Source organism: Bos mutus, chromosome 10 (genome assembly GCF_027580195.1).
Source record: "Bos mutus isolate GX-2022 chromosome 10, NWIPB_WYAK_1.1, whole genome shotgun sequence".
Taxonomy (NCBI): domain Eukaryota; kingdom Metazoa; phylum Chordata; class Mammalia; order Artiodactyla; family Bovidae; genus Bos; species Bos mutus.
The window spans coordinates 69,941,897-69,960,959 of record NC_091626.1 but is presented as its reverse complement, the minus strand read 5'-3'; the positions used below and the strand labels follow the sequence as shown (position 1 = coordinate 69,960,959).

At 38.6% G+C, this 19,063-nt stretch overlaps 1 protein-coding gene across 1 annotated transcript in view; it reads right to left on the bottom strand.

Annotated features, from left to right (window-relative positions):
• Positions 1 to 19,063, bottom strand: part of UBR1 (ubiquitin protein ligase E3 component n-recognin 1) — a 156,273-nt gene that overhangs the window by 14,281 nt on the left and 122,929 nt on the right. The window contains exons 41-44 of the mRNA XM_070378127.1: positions 18,338 to 18,471; positions 16,848 to 16,956; positions 13,386 to 13,442; positions 11,544 to 11,621 (exon numbers count right to left, since the gene is read on the bottom strand). Of these exons, the coding sequence (XP_070234228.1) occupies positions 11,544 to 11,621; positions 13,386 to 13,442; positions 16,848 to 16,956; positions 18,338 to 18,471 (378 nt within the window). The remainder of the gene's footprint in view (positions 1 to 11,543; positions 11,622 to 13,385; positions 13,443 to 16,847; positions 16,957 to 18,337; positions 18,472 to 19,063) is intronic.

The window sequence follows — 19,063 nt, the reverse complement described above, 5'->3', positions numbered from 1 at the left end:
CTCTAGACAAGAGACACAAAAATGTTGTATAAACTCGAACCCAAAACAATAAAGTAAATGGCAACAGGATCATACTTATCAATAATTACCTTAAATGTAAATGGGTTGAATGCGCCAACCAAAAGACAAAGATTGGCTGAATGGATACAAAAACAAGGCTCCTATATATGTTGTCTACAAGAGACCCACCTCCAAACAAGGGACACATACAGACCGAAAGTGAAGGGCTGGAAAAAGATATTCCATGCAAAGAGAGACCAAAAGAAAGCAGGAGTAGCAATACTCATATCAGATAAAATAGACTTTAAAACAAAGACTGTGAAAAGAGACAAAGAAGGACACTACATAATGATCAAAGGATCAATCCAAGAAGATATAACAGTTATAAATATATATGCGCCAACATAGGAGCACCGCAATATGTAAGACAAATGCTAACAAGTATGAAAGGGGAAATTAACAATAACACAATAATAGTGGGAGACTTTAATACCCCACTCACACCTATGGATAGATCAACTAAACAGAAAATTAACAAGGAACACAAACTTTAAATGATACAATAGACTGCTGCTGCTGCTGCTAAGTCGCTTCAGTCGTGTCTGACTGTGTGACCCCATAGACGGCAGCCCACCAGGCTCCCCTGTCCCTGGGATTCTCCAGGCAAGAACACTGGAGTGGGTTGCCATTTCCTTCTCCAATGCATAAAAGTGAAAAGTGAAAGTGAAGTCTCTCAGTCATGTCCGACCATCAGCGACCCCATGGACTGCAGCCTTCCAGGCTCCTCTGTCCACGGGGTTTTCCAGGCAAGAGTACTGGAGTGGGGTGCGATACAAAAGACTATTTAGACCTAATTGATATCTATAGGACATTTCACCCCAAAACAATGAATGTCACCTTTTTCTCAAGTACACACGGAACCTTCTCCAGGACAGATCACATCCTGGGACATAAATCTAGCCTTGGTAAAATCAAAAAGATTGAAGTAATTCCAAGCATCTTCTCTGACCACAAGGCAGTAAGATTAGATCTCAATTACAGGAGAAAAACTATTAAAAATTCCAACATATGGAGGCTGAACAACACACTGCTGAATAATCAACAAATCACAGAAGAAATCAAAATATGCATAGAAACAAATGAAAATGAAAACACAACAACCCAAAACCTGTGGGACACTGTAACAGCAGTGCTAAGGGGAAGGTTAATAGCAATACAGGCATACTTCAAGAAACAAGAAAAAAGTCAAATAAATAACCTAACCCTACACCTAAAGCAACTAGAAAAGGAAGAAATGAAGAACCCCAGGGTTAGTAGAAGGAAAGAAATCTTAAAAATTAGGGCAGAAATAAATGCAAAAGAAACAAAAGAGACCATAGGAAAAATCGACAAAGCCAAAAGCTGGTTCTTTGAGAGGATAAATAAAATTGACAAACCATTAGCCAGACTCATCAAGAAACAAAGGGAGAAAAATCAAGTCAATAAAATTAGAAATGAAAATGGAGAGATCACAACAGACAACACAGAAATACAAAGGATCATAAGGGACTACTATCAGCAATTATATGCCAATAAAATGGACAACTTGGAAGAAATGGACAAATTCTTAGAAAAGTACAACTTTCCAAAACTGAACCAGGAAGAAATGGAAAATCTTAACAGACCCATCACAAGCATAGAAATTGAAACTGTAATCAGACATCTTCCAGCAAACAAAAGCCCAGGACCAGACGGCTTCACAGCTGAATTGTACCAAAAATTTAGAGAAGAGCTAACACCTATCCTACTCAAACTCTTCCAGAAAACTGCAGAGGAAGGTAAACTTCCAAACTCATTCTATGAGGCCACCATCACCCAAATACCAAAACCTGACAAAGATGCCACACACACAAAAAAAGAAAACTACAGGCCAATATCACTAATGAACACAGATGCAAAAATCCTTAACAAAATTCCAGCAAACAGAATCCAACAACACATTAAAAAGATCATACATCATGACCAAGTGGGCTTTATCCCAGGGATGCAAGGATTCTTCAATATCCACAAATCAATCAATGTAATATACCACATTAACAAACTGAAAAATAAAAGCCATATGATTATCTCAATAGATGCAGAGAAAGCCTCTGACAAAATTAAACACCCATTTATGATAAAAACCCTCCAGAAAGCAGGAATAGCAGGAAGATACCTCAACATAATAAAAGCTATATATGACAAACCCACAACAAACATTATCCTCAATGGTGAAAAATTGAAAGCATTTCCCCTAAAGTCAGGAAAAAGACAGGGTGCCCACTCTCACCACTACTATTCAACATAGTTTTGGAAGTTCTGGCCACAGCAATCAAAGCAGAAAAAGAAAAGGAATCCAAATTGGAAAAGAAATAAAACTCTCACTGTTTGCAGATGACATGATGCTCTACATAGAAAACCCTAAAGACTCCACCAGAATATTACTAGAGCTAATCAATGAACATAGTAAAGTTGCAGGATATAAAATCAACACACAGAAATCCCTTGCATTCCTATACACTAATAATGAGAAAATAGAAAGAGAAATTAAGGAAACAATTCCATCCCCAATGCAACAAAAAGAATAAAATACTTAGGAATATATCTACTTAAAGAAACAAACGACCTATGTATAGAAAAAACTATAAAACACTGGTGAAAGAAATCAAAGAGGACACTAATATATGGAGAAATATACACTGTTTGTGGATCAGAAGAATCAATATAGTGAAAATGAGTATACTACCCAAAGCAATCTATAGATTCAATGCAATCCCTATCAAGCTACCAACAGTATTTTTCACAGAACTAGAAGAAATAATTTCACAATTTGTATGGAAACACAAAAAACCCTGAATAGCCAAAGCAATCTTGAGAAAGAAGAATGGTGCTGGAGGAATCAACCTGCCTGACTCAGGCTCTACTACAAAGCCGCAGTCATTAAGACAGTATGGTACTGGCACAAAGACAGAAATATAGATCAAGGAACAAAATAGAAAGCCCAGAGATAAATCCATGCACCTGTGGACACCTTATCTTTGACAAAGGAGGCAAGAATATACAATGGATTAAAGACAATCTCTTTAACAAGTGGTGCTGGGAAAACTGGTCAACCACTTGTAAAAGAATGAAACTAGAACACTTTCTAACACCGTACACAAAAATAAACTCAAAATGGATTAAAGATCTAAACCTAAGACCAGAAACTATAAAACTGCTAGGGGAGAACATAGGCAAAACACTCTCTGACATAAATCACAGCAGGATCCTCTATGACCCATCTCCCAGAATATTGGAAATAAAAGCAAAAATAAACAAATGGGACCTAATTAAAATTCAAAGCTCCTGCACAACAAAGGAAACTAAAGCAAGGTGAAAAGACAGCCTTCAGAATGGGAGAAAATAATAGCAAATGAAGCAACTGACAAAGAATTAATCTCAAAAATATACAAGCAATTCCTGCAGCTCAATTCCAGAAAAAAACGACCCAATTAAAAAATGGGCCAAAGAACTAAAAAGACATTTCTCCAAAGAAGACATACAGATGGCTAACAAACACATGAAAAGATGCTCAACATCACTCATTATCAGAGAAATGCAAATCAAAACCACAATGAGGTACCACTTCATGCCAGTCAGAATGGCTGCTATCCAAAAGTCTACAAGCAATAAATGCTGGAGAGGGTGTGGAGGAAAGGAAACCTTCTTACACTGTTGGTAGGAATGCAAACTAGTACAGCCACTATGGAGAACAGGGTGGAGATTCCTTAAAAAACTGGAAATAGAACTGCCATATGACCCAGCAATCCCATTGCTGGGCATATACACTGAGGAAACCAGAATTGAAAGAGACACACGTACACCAAAGTTCATCGCTGCACTGTTTATAACAGCCAGGACATGGAAACAACCTAGATGTCCACTGGCAGATGAATGGATAAGAAAGCTGTGGTACACATACACATTGGAGTATTCAGTTCAGTCACTCAGTCGTGTCCGACTCTTTGCAGCCCCATGAATCGCAGCACGCCAGGCCTCCCTGTCTATCACCAACTCCCGGAGTTCACTCAGACTCACATCCATCGAGTCAGTGATGCCATCCAGCCATCTCATCCTCTGTCATCCCCTTTTCCTCCTGCCCCCAATCCCTCCCAGCATCAGGGTCTTTTCCAATGAGGCAACTCTTCGCATGAGGTGTTCAAAGTACTGGAATTTCAATTTTAGCATCATTCCTTTCAAAGAAATCCCGGGGCTGATCTCCTTCAGAATGGACTGGTTGGATCTCCTTGCAGTCCAAGGGACTCTCAAGAGTCTTCTCCAACACCACAGTTCAAAAGCATCAATTCTTCAGCATTCAGCTTTCTTCACAGTCCAACTCTCACATCCATACATGACCACTAGAAAAACCATAGCCTTGACTAGACGGATCTTTGTTGGCAAAGTAATGTCTCTGCTTTTCAATCTAGGTTGGTCATAACTTTTCTTCCAAGCAGTAAGTGTATTGGCTGCAGTCACCATCTGCAGTGATTTTGGAGCCCAGAAAAATAAAGTCAGCCACTGTTTCCCCATCTATTTCCCATGAAGTGATCGGACCAGATGCCATGATCTTAGTTTTCTGAATGTTGAGCTTTAAGCCAACTTTTTCACTCTCCTCTTTCACTTTCATCAAGAGGCTTTTTAGTTCCTCTTCACTTTCTGCCGTAAGGGTGGTGTCATCTGCATATCTGAGGTTATTGATATTTCTCCCAGCAATCTTGATTCCAGCTTGTGCTTCTTCCAGCCCAGTGTGTCTCATGATGTACTCTGCATATGAAAGGATACCGAAAGAGGAACTCCCCAGGTTGGTAGGTGCCCAATATTCTGCTAGAGATCAGTGGAGAAATAACTCCAGAAAGAATGAAGGGATGGAGCCAAAACAAAAACAATACCCAGTTGTAGATGTGACTGGTGACAGAAGCAAGGTCTGATGCTGTAAAGAGCAATATTGCATAGGAACCTGGAATGTCAGGTCCATGAATTAAGACAAATTGAAAGTGGTCAAACAGGAGACGGCAAGAGTGAACATCGACATTCTCGCAATCAGCAGACTACAATGGACTGGAATGGAGTATTACTCAGCTGTTAAAAAGAATATATTTGAATCAGTTCTAATGAGGTGGATGAAACTGGAGCCTATTATACAGAATGAATAAGCTAGAAAGAAAAACACCAATACAGTATACTAACACATATATATGGAATTTAGAAAGATAGTAATGATAACCCTGTATGCGAGACAGCAAGAGAGACACAGATGTATAGAACAGTCTTTTGGACTCTGTGGGAGAGGGTGAGGGTGGGTGATTTGGGAGAATGGCATTGAAACGTATATTATCATATGTGAAACGAATCGCCAGTCCAGGTTCGATGCATGATACAGGATGCTCGGGGCTGGTGCGCTGGGATAACCCAGAGGGATGGAATGGGGAGAGAGGTGGGAAGGGGGTTCAGGATGGGGAACACATGTACACCCATGGCGGATTCATGTCAATGTATGGCAAAACCAATACAGTATTGTAAAGTAATTAGCCTCAATTAAAATAAATAAATTTATATTAAAAAATAAAAATAAGGAAGAAATTAAGACATTTCCACACTAGTTCACTGTTAGCAGGTCTGTCCTACAAGAAATTCTAAAGAGACTTCTTCATGGTAAAGCAAAAGAACACAAAAGGTAACTTGAAGGTAAAAAACAGATAACTGGTTAAGGTAAAAAAAGCTATCATAAAAGCTAATATTATTGTAATTTTTGATACAAAATCCTTTTTGTTTCCTGTATGATTTAAAAGGCAAATACATAAAACAATCATTAGAAATCTATGTTAACAGGCACACAGTGTATAAAAATGTTAAGTCTGTGATTTCAACAACACAAAGAGGGGAGAAAGAATCAGAAAGAAAGAGAGTTAATGTATGCTATAGAAATTAAGTTGGTATTAATTGAAACTAAACTTGGGTTGTTATCTCTATGGACACCCAGCAAAGTTGCAGGGTACAAGATCAACAGACAAATATCAGTTGTGCTTAAATACATCAGCAATGAACAATCCAAAAAGGAAATTAAGAAAATAATGTCATTTGTAATAACATTCAAAACAATAAAATACCTTGGAATAAATGCAACCAAGGATGGAAAGTCTTGTACTCTGAAAACTACAAAACATCACTGAATAAAAGTAAAGAAGGCATAAGCATGGAAGGCGTCCATGCTCATGGACTAGAAGACTTAATACTTACTGTTAAGAAGGGAACACTCCAGAAAGTGATCTACAGATTAATGCAACCTCTATTAAAAAACCTCAATTAAAATCCCAATTGCCTCTTTTGCAGAAAAGAAAAAGTCAGTTCTCAAATTCCAATGTAAATTCCAATGTAAATTCCAAATTCCAATGCACATGACCTCCAAGTAGTCAAAATAATAACGAAAAAGAAAAACAAATTTGGAAAGCTCTTATGTTACAATTTCAAAACTTACTTCAAAGCTACAGTAATTACAATGATGTGGTACTAGGGTAAGGATAGACATATAGACCAATGGAACAGAACTGAGAATCCAGAAATAAAATCAAATATGACCAACTGATGTTTAAAGTAGGTGCCAGAGTATTTAATGAGAGGGCAACAACAGTCTCAAAAAATGATGCTGGGACAACTGGAAACCAGATGAAAAAAAGAATGTAGTTGTACCTCCTACTTTATTAAAAAAATTAATTAAAAATGGATCTACAGCCAAAATAGAAGAGCTAAAACTATAAAATTATTTGGAAAAAACATAGGCATATATCTTCATGACTTCAGATTTGGCAACAAATTCTTATATCAACAGTATAAGCAACAAAAGAAAAAAATATAAAGTGGACTTTTATATACCAAAGGACATAGTGAAGAATATGAAAACAAATGGAAAGTTTTATAGGTGATGGATAAGTTTATGGCTCTAATTATCTCACAGGTGTATATTTTATTTCCAAACTTACCAAGTTTGTATACATTAAATATGTACAGCCTTTTGTATATCAATCATATCTCAATAAAGTGGTTTTAAAAAGTAAAAAAGAATATGAAAACAACTTACAGGAGAAAATATCTACAAATTAAAGTCTGGTAAGGGTTTAATACTCAGAAAATAAAAAGAACTCTTAAAACTCAACAACAAAAGAAACAATTATAAAATGGGCAAAAAACTTAAACACACATTTCTTCAAAGAACATATACAGATACATAACAAGAACACACAAAAATGTTCCACATCACTGGTCATTAAGGAAATATGTATCAAACCACAGTGAACTACCATTTTTTTCACCCACTAGGATGGTTTTAGTTAAAAAAACAGAAAACAGCAAGTGTTGATGAGAATATGGAGAAACAGGGACCCTCATATATTCTGGTGGGAGTGTAAAATTCCACAATTCCATACATTGTGGAAGACAGTTTAGTGGTTCCTTAAAACATTAAACATAGGATTACCATAATGTTCTAACATACCACTTACTAGGAATATATATACCCTAGAAAAATTAAAATATATGTCCAACCAGAAACTTGCACATGAATGTTTATAGTAGCATTGTTCATAACAGTCTAAAGAGGGAAACAACCTAAATGCTCATCTATGGATGAACAGATTAATAAATTTTGGTATATATATACAATGGATTATTTAGCCAAGAAAGAAATGAAATACTGATACATCCTACAACTTGGATGAACCTTAAAGGGATGTTAATTGAAAAAATCCAGACACAAAAGGTCACAGATTACATGATTCCTTTTATATAATGTATCCGGAATAGGCAAATCCATGGAGATAGAAAGCAGATTATCAGTTACTAGGGTACTAGCAAAGAACGGGATGGGGAATGATTACATAGTGGATGCAAAGTTTTTCTCTGGTGTGCTAAAAATGTTTGGAAACTAGAGAGAAATAGTTACTGTACAATATTAGCAATACACTAAATGCACGGGTGCAGGAGGGCCAAGAGGAGCTACTCCACATTCAAGGTCAGGAGGGGCAGCGGTGAGGAGATACCCCTCATCCAAGGTAAGGAGCAATGGCTGCACTTGGCTGGAGCAGCCCTGAAGAGATACCCTACACCCAAGGTAAGAGAAACCCAAGTAAGACGGTAGGTGTTGCGAGAGGGCATCAGAGGGCAGACACATTGAAATCATAATCACAGAAAACTAGTCAATCTAATCACATGGATCACAGCCTTGTCTAACTCAATGAAACTAAGCCATGCTGTGTGGGGCCACCCAAGACGGGCAGGTTATGGTGGAGAGGTCTGACAGAATGTGGTCCACTGGAGAAGGGAATGGCAAACCACTTCAGTATTCTTGCCTTGAGAACCCCATGAACAGTATGAAAAGGCAAAATGATAGGATACTGAAAGAGGAACTCCCCAGGTCAGTAGGTGCCCAATATGCTACTGGAGATCAGTGGAGAAATAACTCCAGAAAGAATGAAGGGATGGAGCCAAAGCAAAACAATATCCAGTTGTAGATGTGACCGGTGATAGAAGCAAGGTCCGATGATGTAAAGAGCAATATTGCATAAGAACCTGGAATGTTAGGTCCATGAATCAAGGCAAATTGGAAGTGGTTAAACAGGATATGGCAAGAGTGAACGTCGACATTCTAGGAATCAGTGAACTGAAATGGACCGGAATGGGTGAATTTAACTCAGATGACCATTATATCTACTACTATGGGCAGGAATCCCTTAGAAGAAATGGAGTAGCCATTATGGTCAACAAAAGAGTCCAAAATGCAGTACTTAGATGCAATCTCAAAAGTGACAGAATGATCTCTGTTCGTTTCCAAGGCAAACCATTCAATATCACAGTAATCCAAGTCTATGCCCCAACCAGTAACACTGAAGAAGCTGAAGTTGAATGGTTCTATGAAGACCTACAAGACCTTTTAGAACTAACACCCAAAAAAGATGTCCTTTTCATTATAGGGGACTGGAATGCAAAAGTAGGAAGTCAAAAAACACCTGGGGTAACAGGCAAATTTGGCCTTGGAGTACGGAATGAAGCAGGGCAAAGGCTAATAGAGTTTTGCCAAGAGAACGCAATGGTCATAGCAAACACCCTCTTCCAGCAACACAAGAGACATCACCAGATGGTCAACACCGAAATCAGACTGACTATATTCTTTGCAGCCAAAGATGGAGAAGCTCTATACAGTCAGCAAAAACAAGACTGGGAGCTGACTGTGGCTCAGATCATGAACTTATTGCCAAATTCAGACTTAAATTGAAGAAAGTGGGGAAAACCACTAGACTGTTCAGGTATGATCTAAATCAAATTCCTTATGATTATACAGTGGAAGTGAGAAAAAATTTAAGGGACTAGATCTGATAGACAGAGTGCCTGATGAACTATGTATGGAGGTTCGTGACACTGTACAGGAGACAGGGATCAAGACCATCCCCATGGAAGAGAAATGCAAAAAAGCAAAATGGCTGTCTGGGTAGGCCTTACAAATAGCTGTGAAAAGAAGAGACGTGAAAAGCAAAGGAGAAAAGGAAAGATATAAGCATCTGAATGCAGAGTTCCAAAGAATAGCAAGGAGAGATAAGAAAGCCTTCCTCAGCGATCAATGCAAAGAAATAGAGGAAAACAACAGAATGGGAAAGACTAGAGATCTTTTCAAGAAAACTAGAGATACCAAGGGAACATTTCATGCAAAGATGGGCTCGATAAAGAACAGAAATGGTATGGACCTAACAGAAGCAGAAGATATTAAAAAGAGGTGTCAAGAATACACAGAAGATCTGTACAAAAAAGATCTTCACGACCAAGATAATCACGATAGTGTGATCACTCACCTAGAGCCAGACATCCTGGAATGGAAAGTCAAGTGGGCCTTAGAAAGCATCACTATGAACAAAGCTAGTGGAGGTGATGGAATTCCAGTTGAGCTATTTCAAATCTTGAAAGATGATGCTGTGAAAGTGCTGTACTCAATATGCCAGCAAATTTGGAAAACTCAGCAGTGGCCACAGGACTGGAAAAGGTCAGTTTTCATTCCAATCCCGAAGAAAGGCAATGCCAAAGAATGCTCAAACTACCACACAATTGCACTCATCTCACACGCTAGTAATGCTCAAAATTTTCCAAGCCAGGCTTCAGCAATACGTGAACCATGAACTTCCAGATGTTCAAGCTAATTTTAGAAAAGGCAGAGGAACCAGAGATCAAATTGCCAACATATGCTGGATCATGGAAAAGGGAAGGGAGTTCCAGAAAAACATCTACTTCTGCTTTATTGACTATGCCAAAGCTTTTGACTGTGTGGATCACAATAAACTGTGGAAAATTCTTCAAGAGATGGGAATACCAGACCACTTGACCTGCCTCTTGAGAAACCTATATGCAGGTCAGGAAGCAACAGCTAGAACTGGCCGTAGAACAACAGACTGGTTCCAAATAGGAAAAGGAGTACGTCAAGGCTGTATATTATCACCCTGCTTATTTAACTTCTATGCAGACTACATCATGAGAAAGTACATTATGGGCTGGAAGAAGCACAAGCTGGAATGAAGATTGCCGGGAGAAATATCAATAACCTCAGATATGCAGATGACACCACCCTTATGGCAGAAAGTGAAGAGGAACTAAAAAGCCTCTTGATGAAAGTGAAAGAGGAGAGTGAAAAAGTTGGCTTAAAGCTCAACATTCAGAAAACAAAGATCATGGCATCTGGTCCCATCACTTCATGGCAGATAGATGGGGAAACAGTGGAAACAGTGTCAGACTTATTTTTTGGGGCTCCAAAATCACTGTAGATGGTGACTGCAGCCATGAAATTAAAAGACGCTTACTCCTTGGAAGGAAAGTTATGACCAACCTAGACAGTATATTCAAAAGCAGAGACATTACGTTGCCAACAAAGGTCCGTCTAGTCAAGGCTATGGTTTTTCCAGTGGTCATGTATGGTGTGAGAGTTGGACTGTGAAGAAAGCTGAGTGCCGAAGAAATGATGCTTTTGAACTGTGGTGTTGGAGAGGACTCTTGAGAGTCCCTTGGACTGCAAGGAGATCCAACCAGTCCATTCTAAAGGAGATCAGTCCTGGGTGTTCTTTGGAAGGACTGATGCTAAAGCTGAAACTCCTGTAGTTTGGCCACCTCATGCGAAGAGCTGACTCATTGGAAAAGACTCTGATGCTGGGAGGGATTGGGGGCAGGAGGAGAAGGGGACTACAGAGGATGAGATGGCTGGATGACATCACTGACTTGATGGACATTGAGTCTGAGTGAACTCCGGGAGTTGGTGATGGACAGGGAGGCCTGGCGTGCTGCAATTCATGGGGTCACAAAGAGTCGGACATAACTGAGTGACTGAACTGAACTGAACTGAAATGCCAATGAATTATACAAAATTGTATGTTATGTGACTTCTTCATCAATTAAAATTTGCTAGTGGTGGTAGTACTAATGCAAGCTCAAAAAAAAAAAAAAAAAAAAATTCTTCTTACCTGAAATGAGAAGCTTGATTTAGGAGGCAGCTATAGTCATCAGGAAGCTCTATCAAACTATTTCTTTTTCTAGGGTACCTAGAAATATAATTTAAATGGCAGTGAGTAAATAAGCCTAGGTCAAAAACAGACCAAGTAATAGAAAGGATGAATGTTTTAAAAATAATGAGAGAAAAATTCCCTGGTGGTCCTGCTTCCACTGCAGGAGGCACAGGTTCAATCCCTGGTTAGGGTGCTAAGAGCCTGCCACATGGCACAGCTAAAAACAAAACAAAAAACTTAGGGATTCATTTTTGCAATCTGTAGTAATTTCTACCGTTGACTAGATTTATCCAAACTTTTCAGTCTAGAATTCCAGATCTTTCAGCAGCCATGTTTCCTTTCCAAATCCAACTCCTACTATTTCCTAAGACTAAATCGTTCTATTATTTCTATACTGTCTAGGAAGTAATATAAAGTAGCAGTTAAGAACACAATCTTTGCAATCAAACTGGCCCAGTTACAAATCCTAGATTCTGACACTCGACAAGCCACTGAACCTAATTCTGTATTAGCCGGTCTGTAAACTGAGAATAAATATATTATGTTCCCTCAGTCATAAGGCAGACTATCAATTTAGTAACACATTTTGTTAGGGGGTGGGGTGAGGAGAGAAACACTAAATACTCATGCTGATTGAAAAAATGTTAAATATGAATAACAGTATCAAGGAACCTCAAATGGCTGCTGAGAACTCAATTAGATATTGAAGCAAAACATAATATACTTAGTACCTAATACATGTTTTTAAGTATTATTTTTCATTCTCACCATACTAATACAACAAAAGCCTTGCATGTATGCCCTGGGAAAGGTCATTTGAATAACAGGAAACGTCATCTGAAATAATATGAATAATAGGAAATTCTCTCCTTAAATCCCAATCAATTCAAATTTTGTAATTCCTTCTGTGTGCAGCAAAAATTATCTCCTCTAAAGCTAAACTTACATCATTAAGAATATTTACTCTTTAACTTTCTATTAGCATTAACAGTATATTCCATATATTATTATACTTTATTTTATCTCTTGAATTTATGAATATAACTAGACTATAAACTACCTATGACCAAAACCTGTATGTGTTATATATCTTTTAACTCTCCAGGAGTAATGTTAATTTGGTACCATGCTGGGGAAACAGCAGATGTCTAACAGACACAAAATGACTTGTGTGAGACTAACAGTCCTAAAATATGTACTCATCTTTTAAACCCTTCTTGGTGATGTGAATACTACTGCCTCTGAGCATAGGAGGTGGAGCTATAATCTCTAAATCGCTAAAATTGGGTTATAGATATGAGAGGATATGTTAGCATAGGTTTCAGGGAGAGGGTAATATTTAAATCAGTCCTTGAGGAAGAGATGGATTTTGATTAAGCCGAAACTTAAAGGAGATGGGGGGCTGAAGAAAACTTTTGTTGAGTAGTCTCCAAGCATATAGAAAGGAGGAGATGGGGAAAAGGGAATAGTTTTACTTATATTTTCATTCTCAAAAGGAAAAAAAAAAGTAATTTACATGAATACTGTCACTACCCTCTCATTTTAATAAGTAGTAGCTCCAAGAAACCATCTCTTCCTTTGCCTTTTAATAGGTATGCATTAGCTTAAGAAATAGGAGTTGGTGGTGCCAAACAATTTAAGAGGGAAAGGACAGTCACTCCAAGAAAAAAATCAATTGTAGGAAGAATCGAATTTTCAGCAAGACATATCAGAAATGTAAGAAATAGTATGCTGAGTGAGAATGAAAAGACTAGAAAGCATACTCATCAGCTGACGGAAGGACTTAGAAGTAAAACCAACCTGACTACAGTGCTTTTTTGCTTCAAACAGTTTAGTAAGGCAGGGTCTGTACACCACCTGTATGGGAAGCAGAGAGAAAAGCAAATGGGTCATCACAACTTTAGTGCAATATTCATCGAGCCATCCTCGCTAAACCTCTTGGCCCCTTCTTTCCATGTGCTGTCTGCTAGACTTCTTTTTACCTTACATCTTGCCTCTTCTTTCTTCTCCTTTTCTTTTCTCCCCTTTTTTAATGTCTTCCTATTTATCCTCCGTCAAATCTTCTATTAATTTCTTTTTTAAAGGGTTTATCTATTACTAGAAAAACATAAACTATGCTCAGTATTTTAAGAAGAAGGAATTTAATACCAGAAATTGGAAATAAAGGTGACAGAAAGGCTGAGAAGCCAACCAGGAGACAAAAAAGCAAGGCAACAAGAAGATCAGCCAATAACAGGAAGCTACTACCCTTGCCAGGCTGGAGGAACGAAACAGTATTTTTGGAATGGTATTGTTGGAGCTAAGGGTCACTGGTGTATCAGATGAACCAGGACCAAAACCACCTGCACTGGCTACGCACTAAACTATCCACCTGTATGAGTTATCTTATAATAGGAGGTCCTGGTAAGGAATGCAGAACTAACAAGCTACCACCAAACGGAAGAATTCAGGAAAATCAAAAGGAAATGCCAGTCCATACATCCCACCAACCTCCCAGAATCCTTCTTGCTGGAATCCATCTTGGCTGAGTGATGTAGGTGTCACCAGGAAGGACCCTGAGTCATAGTGATAGGCCAGAGACACCCCGTAAACTAACTCCATTACCATAAAACCTGAGACATGGCAGAGCAGTTCTTCTGAGTTCTCTTACCCTGCTGTTCTCCACCTGGGCACCCCCTCCCAATAAAGTCTCTTGCTTTGGCAGCACGTGTGTCTCCTCAGACAATTCACTTCTGAGTATTAGAAAAGAGCCCACTCTTGGGCCCTGGATGGGGTCCCCCTCTCCTGCAGCAGGTGGGTGCTGGAACTATAGTAGACTTGTCTGGCAGGAACTAGAGCCAGAGAAGAGCTATAGTCACTGTCAGGAATGCCCCACAAGGCAAGGAGAGGTGACCTAAACACAGGTTTCTCTCTTCCTCCTGGCTTCCAATATCCTGCCAGTGCCTCCCACAGGCTGAAGCCAACTGACAAAGGAGACCGGGTAATATGGCCTAGTGAGGTCAGTTCATCATCTCTCAGAGCAGACGATGAGGAAAGGCTTTGAGGCAAGCAGAGCCAGGAATGGTACAGACTGTGCATTTCAAACTTTGAATTTTTAACATTAAACTAGAATGGCAGGCTAAAACTCCAACAATATAAAAATAAAATTAGTATAACCTACTGTGATTGTACTCAACCCAAAGCATGGTACTGATTTTTTTGGATCCATCTGATTCATTTTTATCACACTGGAAATCAGAATACCTCATGAGAAATGAGGAAACACGGAAAAGCACCCAAAAGAAGAGATGAGAACACATAGAAAGGTGGCCAGAGATGGGCAGACATTCACACAAATCCTGACTTGAGCATGCAGGCAACAAGACACAGATTAAAGAAAAAGGAGAAAAGAAAAGAGGAGAAAACTGAAAAGACTAACTGTGACTGATAATGTTAAAACAGAGATGAGAAGCCACAAATGGAATTACTTGGGCTAAACCTATGTCTATCAAACCAAGACTGAACACAAGTATGAGGGCTGGTAGCTAGGAGAACTCACCACGTTTGGAGAGTTTCCAGGTTGGTGAACACGTGTCAATTCGGGGACAGTGGCGTGCTCAGAGAGTGTGGAAGTTCTGCTCCCTTTTCCCCATACCTTGCCCTGTGTATCTCTTCTATCTGGCTGGCCCTGAGTTATATCCTTTTATAAAAAACTGATGCACTAGTAGGGAAAACGTTTCTCTGAGTTCTCTGAGCTGCTCTACAAATTAATCACGCTATATAACCTTTTGGTCAGCACAGGAGACAGCCTGGATTTGTGACAGCCTGGTTCTTTCTGAAGCATGTGATGTTGTCATGTTTTCAGGACTGAGCCCTCAGCCTGTGGGATCTGACACTATCTCCAGGTAGATACTGAGCTGAATTGTAGGACACCCAGCTAATGCTGAAGAATTACTTGTTGGATGTGTGGGAAAAACACCCTCCCCAAGTGTCAGAAATGTATGTCAGGATCTTTAATGGGGGAAACAGAGTAACATGATGAGAACTGACTATTGAAACCATGGTATATGTCAATTATATCTCAAAAAAAAAAAAAAAAGATGGAAAATGGTGGTAGCAAAGATAGGGTTAGGAGACTAGAGATTTGAAGGGTAGAGAGTAAGCAAGCAGAAGGGTCAATTAAGTATGGGGGTAGAAAGAAATCTTGAATAAAAGAAAAGCACACTTCCCCATGGGAAATTTAAATGGATATATTTTTGAGTTACCAAATGACTTTAAAAAATTAATTAAATTTTTTTTATTGAAGGATAATTGCTTTACAGAATTTTGTTGTTTTCTGTCAAACCTCAACATGAACCAGCCATAGGTATACATATATCCCCTCCCTTCTGAACCTCCCCCCCACCTCCCTCCCCAACCCACCCCTCTAGGTTGATAGAGTCCCTGTTTAAGTTTCCTGAGACATACAGCACATTCCCGTTGGCTATCTATTTTACATATGGTAATGTAAGTTTCCACATTACTCTTTGCATACATCTCACCCTCTCCCCTCTCCTCATGTCCATAAGTCTATTCTTTATGCTGTTTCTCCACTGCTGCCCTGTGAATAGATTCTTTAGTACTATTTTTCTAGATTCTGTATATATGTGTTAGAATATGATATTTATCTTTCTCTTTCTGACTTACTTCACTCTGTATAATAGGTTCTAGGTTCATCCACTTCATTAGAATTAACTCAAAGGTGTTAGTTATTTTTACTCAGCCTTTTTACGGCTGAGTAATATTACATTGTGACTTTTATTTCCTCCTCAGTCACCTTTCTAAGATATGTGCTACCATATGAGATACGCTACTATTGTTGCCCCACTCTGGGTTCTTCTGATGCTTAACTGTGACTGTATGGCTGCTGACAACATGACTTATCCTCACTTCACCACCACCTCCACCCCATTTAAAGCAGGGATGAGACAGCAGCTGTGGGGAACTTGAGCACAATGATTGGCAGTCATGGTGGAACAAGCAGAAATCCTGGTGGCCCATTAGTGAAGTCACTCAGTTGTGTCCGACTCTTTGTGACCCTATGGACTGTAGCCTACCAGCCTCCTTTGTCCATGAGATTTTCCAGGCAAGGGTACTGGAGTGGGTGTGTGAATTAGGAACCTTGTGTATTTTTGCCACCACCTTCAATCAATGGTAATCAATCTAAAAGCTTAGCAAGTATTTTAAATTTAAAATTTCCAAACTGTATAATAATCCAATAATGATATTTTATCCCCGCAGTACCTCTGGAGGAGGGGCCTCACAGTATCCCAGTATTTCTGGAAAAGCAGGAACAAATTTGTGGGTAAAGATAAATAGCTACAGAGTACATTGTATTCTCCTTCTGCAGCATCTACAAGAAAACAAAAATATATTTAATAAGTACATTATTCTTACCTGGTCATCCTGTGTCTAGAGTTTCTTCATTGTTTATGCTCGTTTCTATACTCTGCCTATACAGTATACTTTGTAAAACTGTGGATGATAAATAAGACACAGTGATCCTTTTGAATCTGATTTGAGTCATTGTCCTGATCAGACTTCTCCAACATCAAACCACCCCCAAAATACAAAATACAAAAGTGCTTATCGTGGCAAAAGGCCCTACCTGATCTGACTTCATCTCTTACCTGCCTCCCCCTGTTTATTAGGCTTCAGTCACTCATCTCTACTACTCTTTGATGACATCAAGCGAACGCTTTGCATTTATTGTTCCTTCTGCTTACAATACTCTTCCTTCAACTCTCCATCCAGTTCAACACCATGTCCTTTTCTGATCTCTCTGCTCAATGTCTCCTCACAAAGAAGTCTTCCATGACTCTGCCCCAGCATTCTCTATTCTCATGACTTGCTGTATTTTTTTTTGTAGCACTTACCACCATTTGACATTATACTACATGTATTTATCTACTGGCTTATATTTCATCTCCTCTCAACAAAAGAAAGGACTTTATCTCATCCATTGCCATACGACAGCACCAACAAGATAATAAATAACTTTTTAAAGAATGAAAACACAGATCTGTGCTGACAATCACTTGGAAAGAAAGCACTATCCTATTTGTACAGAATCAGAACAAACCTACATCTAATGAGCCCTACTGAACAGAGTTCAAGATAAAGAACCCTGTTAAGGTTGACCTGAGAAAAGAACAAAAGAAAGCATCTCGGAGGAAATTTGATGACTCTTCCAAAATCATACAAACCTTCTGATTTTTACCCAAACAAAGCCACAAGGAAACCTTCTCTACCTTGATGTAGATTTAAGGCAAGTAAAGAAGAAAGGAAATTATTCTGTTACTCAAATACCCAGGGCCTCGGTTAACACAACAGGCCTTTCACAGCAGCATTTTATTTATTTCATAATAGTTACAATCAAATGTTCAAACTTCAAGAAACAGAGTATATTATAAAGCCAAACAGTTCTCTTTCTTTAAAGCCAATCAATCTTTGTAATTTCTTATCTGTCCTATACTGCATGAAGGCATTTTGTAAGCTCAAATACAAAAGTTGTACATAGATAGGAGCCATGAATAGGTTTTGTAGATTATGAGGCTAATCTGGTTTCTGGTCTCACCTTTTACCCACACCAGGGCAGGGGCACACATGTTTGGAATGAACACTGATGAAAGTGTGAGGAATAAAGAAGTGGTTTTGCCTGCTCTCACCCTTGAGGTTGAAAGTAACAAAAAAGTCTCTTATTTACTACTCTGTGATTTCATTTTCCTACTTACTGGTAAACAGTTCTTCAGGTGGAGTTACTCCAAGTAAATAGTGGAAAAACAATGCAGCACAGCGAAGATACGGGATGATGCCATTCTTCAAGGAGACCCATAAATACCAGCCAGGAATACCACACCCAATGCAGCTGAGAGGCAACAATTCCAGAACAGAGCAGAATACAAATCAGATGAACACCCAGATTGTAAATACATCCCCTTTCAAAAACACACCTCAGCATTAAGTAATTTTTTATGCATTAATGATAAACATTAAAACAAAATATTTAACTAGCTATAGCTTCAGTCTTTAAATCTCCTAATAGTTTCTTAGAGCAAACCACAAATCTTGCATATTTTATGAGGTAGATTCTTAAGGCAAAGAACAACTTTATTCTTTTTCCTAACCCTTGTAATGAAATGTGGAGCAAATGCATTTATCAGTAACTAACCAAAGCAGCTAAATTAGCTTAAAAAATTTAATACTTTCCTGATTTCTGTATTAAAACTGGTGATTTTTAGGGCAGTGAAACTAATAATCTATATGATACTATAATCTTATAACACAAAGTGAACCTTAATGTAGACTATGGACTATATAGTTAATAACAATGTATCAATTCTGGTTCATCACCTTAACAAATGTACCATACAAATGAAAGATGTAATGGAGAAGCTGGTGGTGGGAGGGAGGAAATGGAAACTCTTGGTTACTTTGTATTCTATAAACCTAAAACAGCT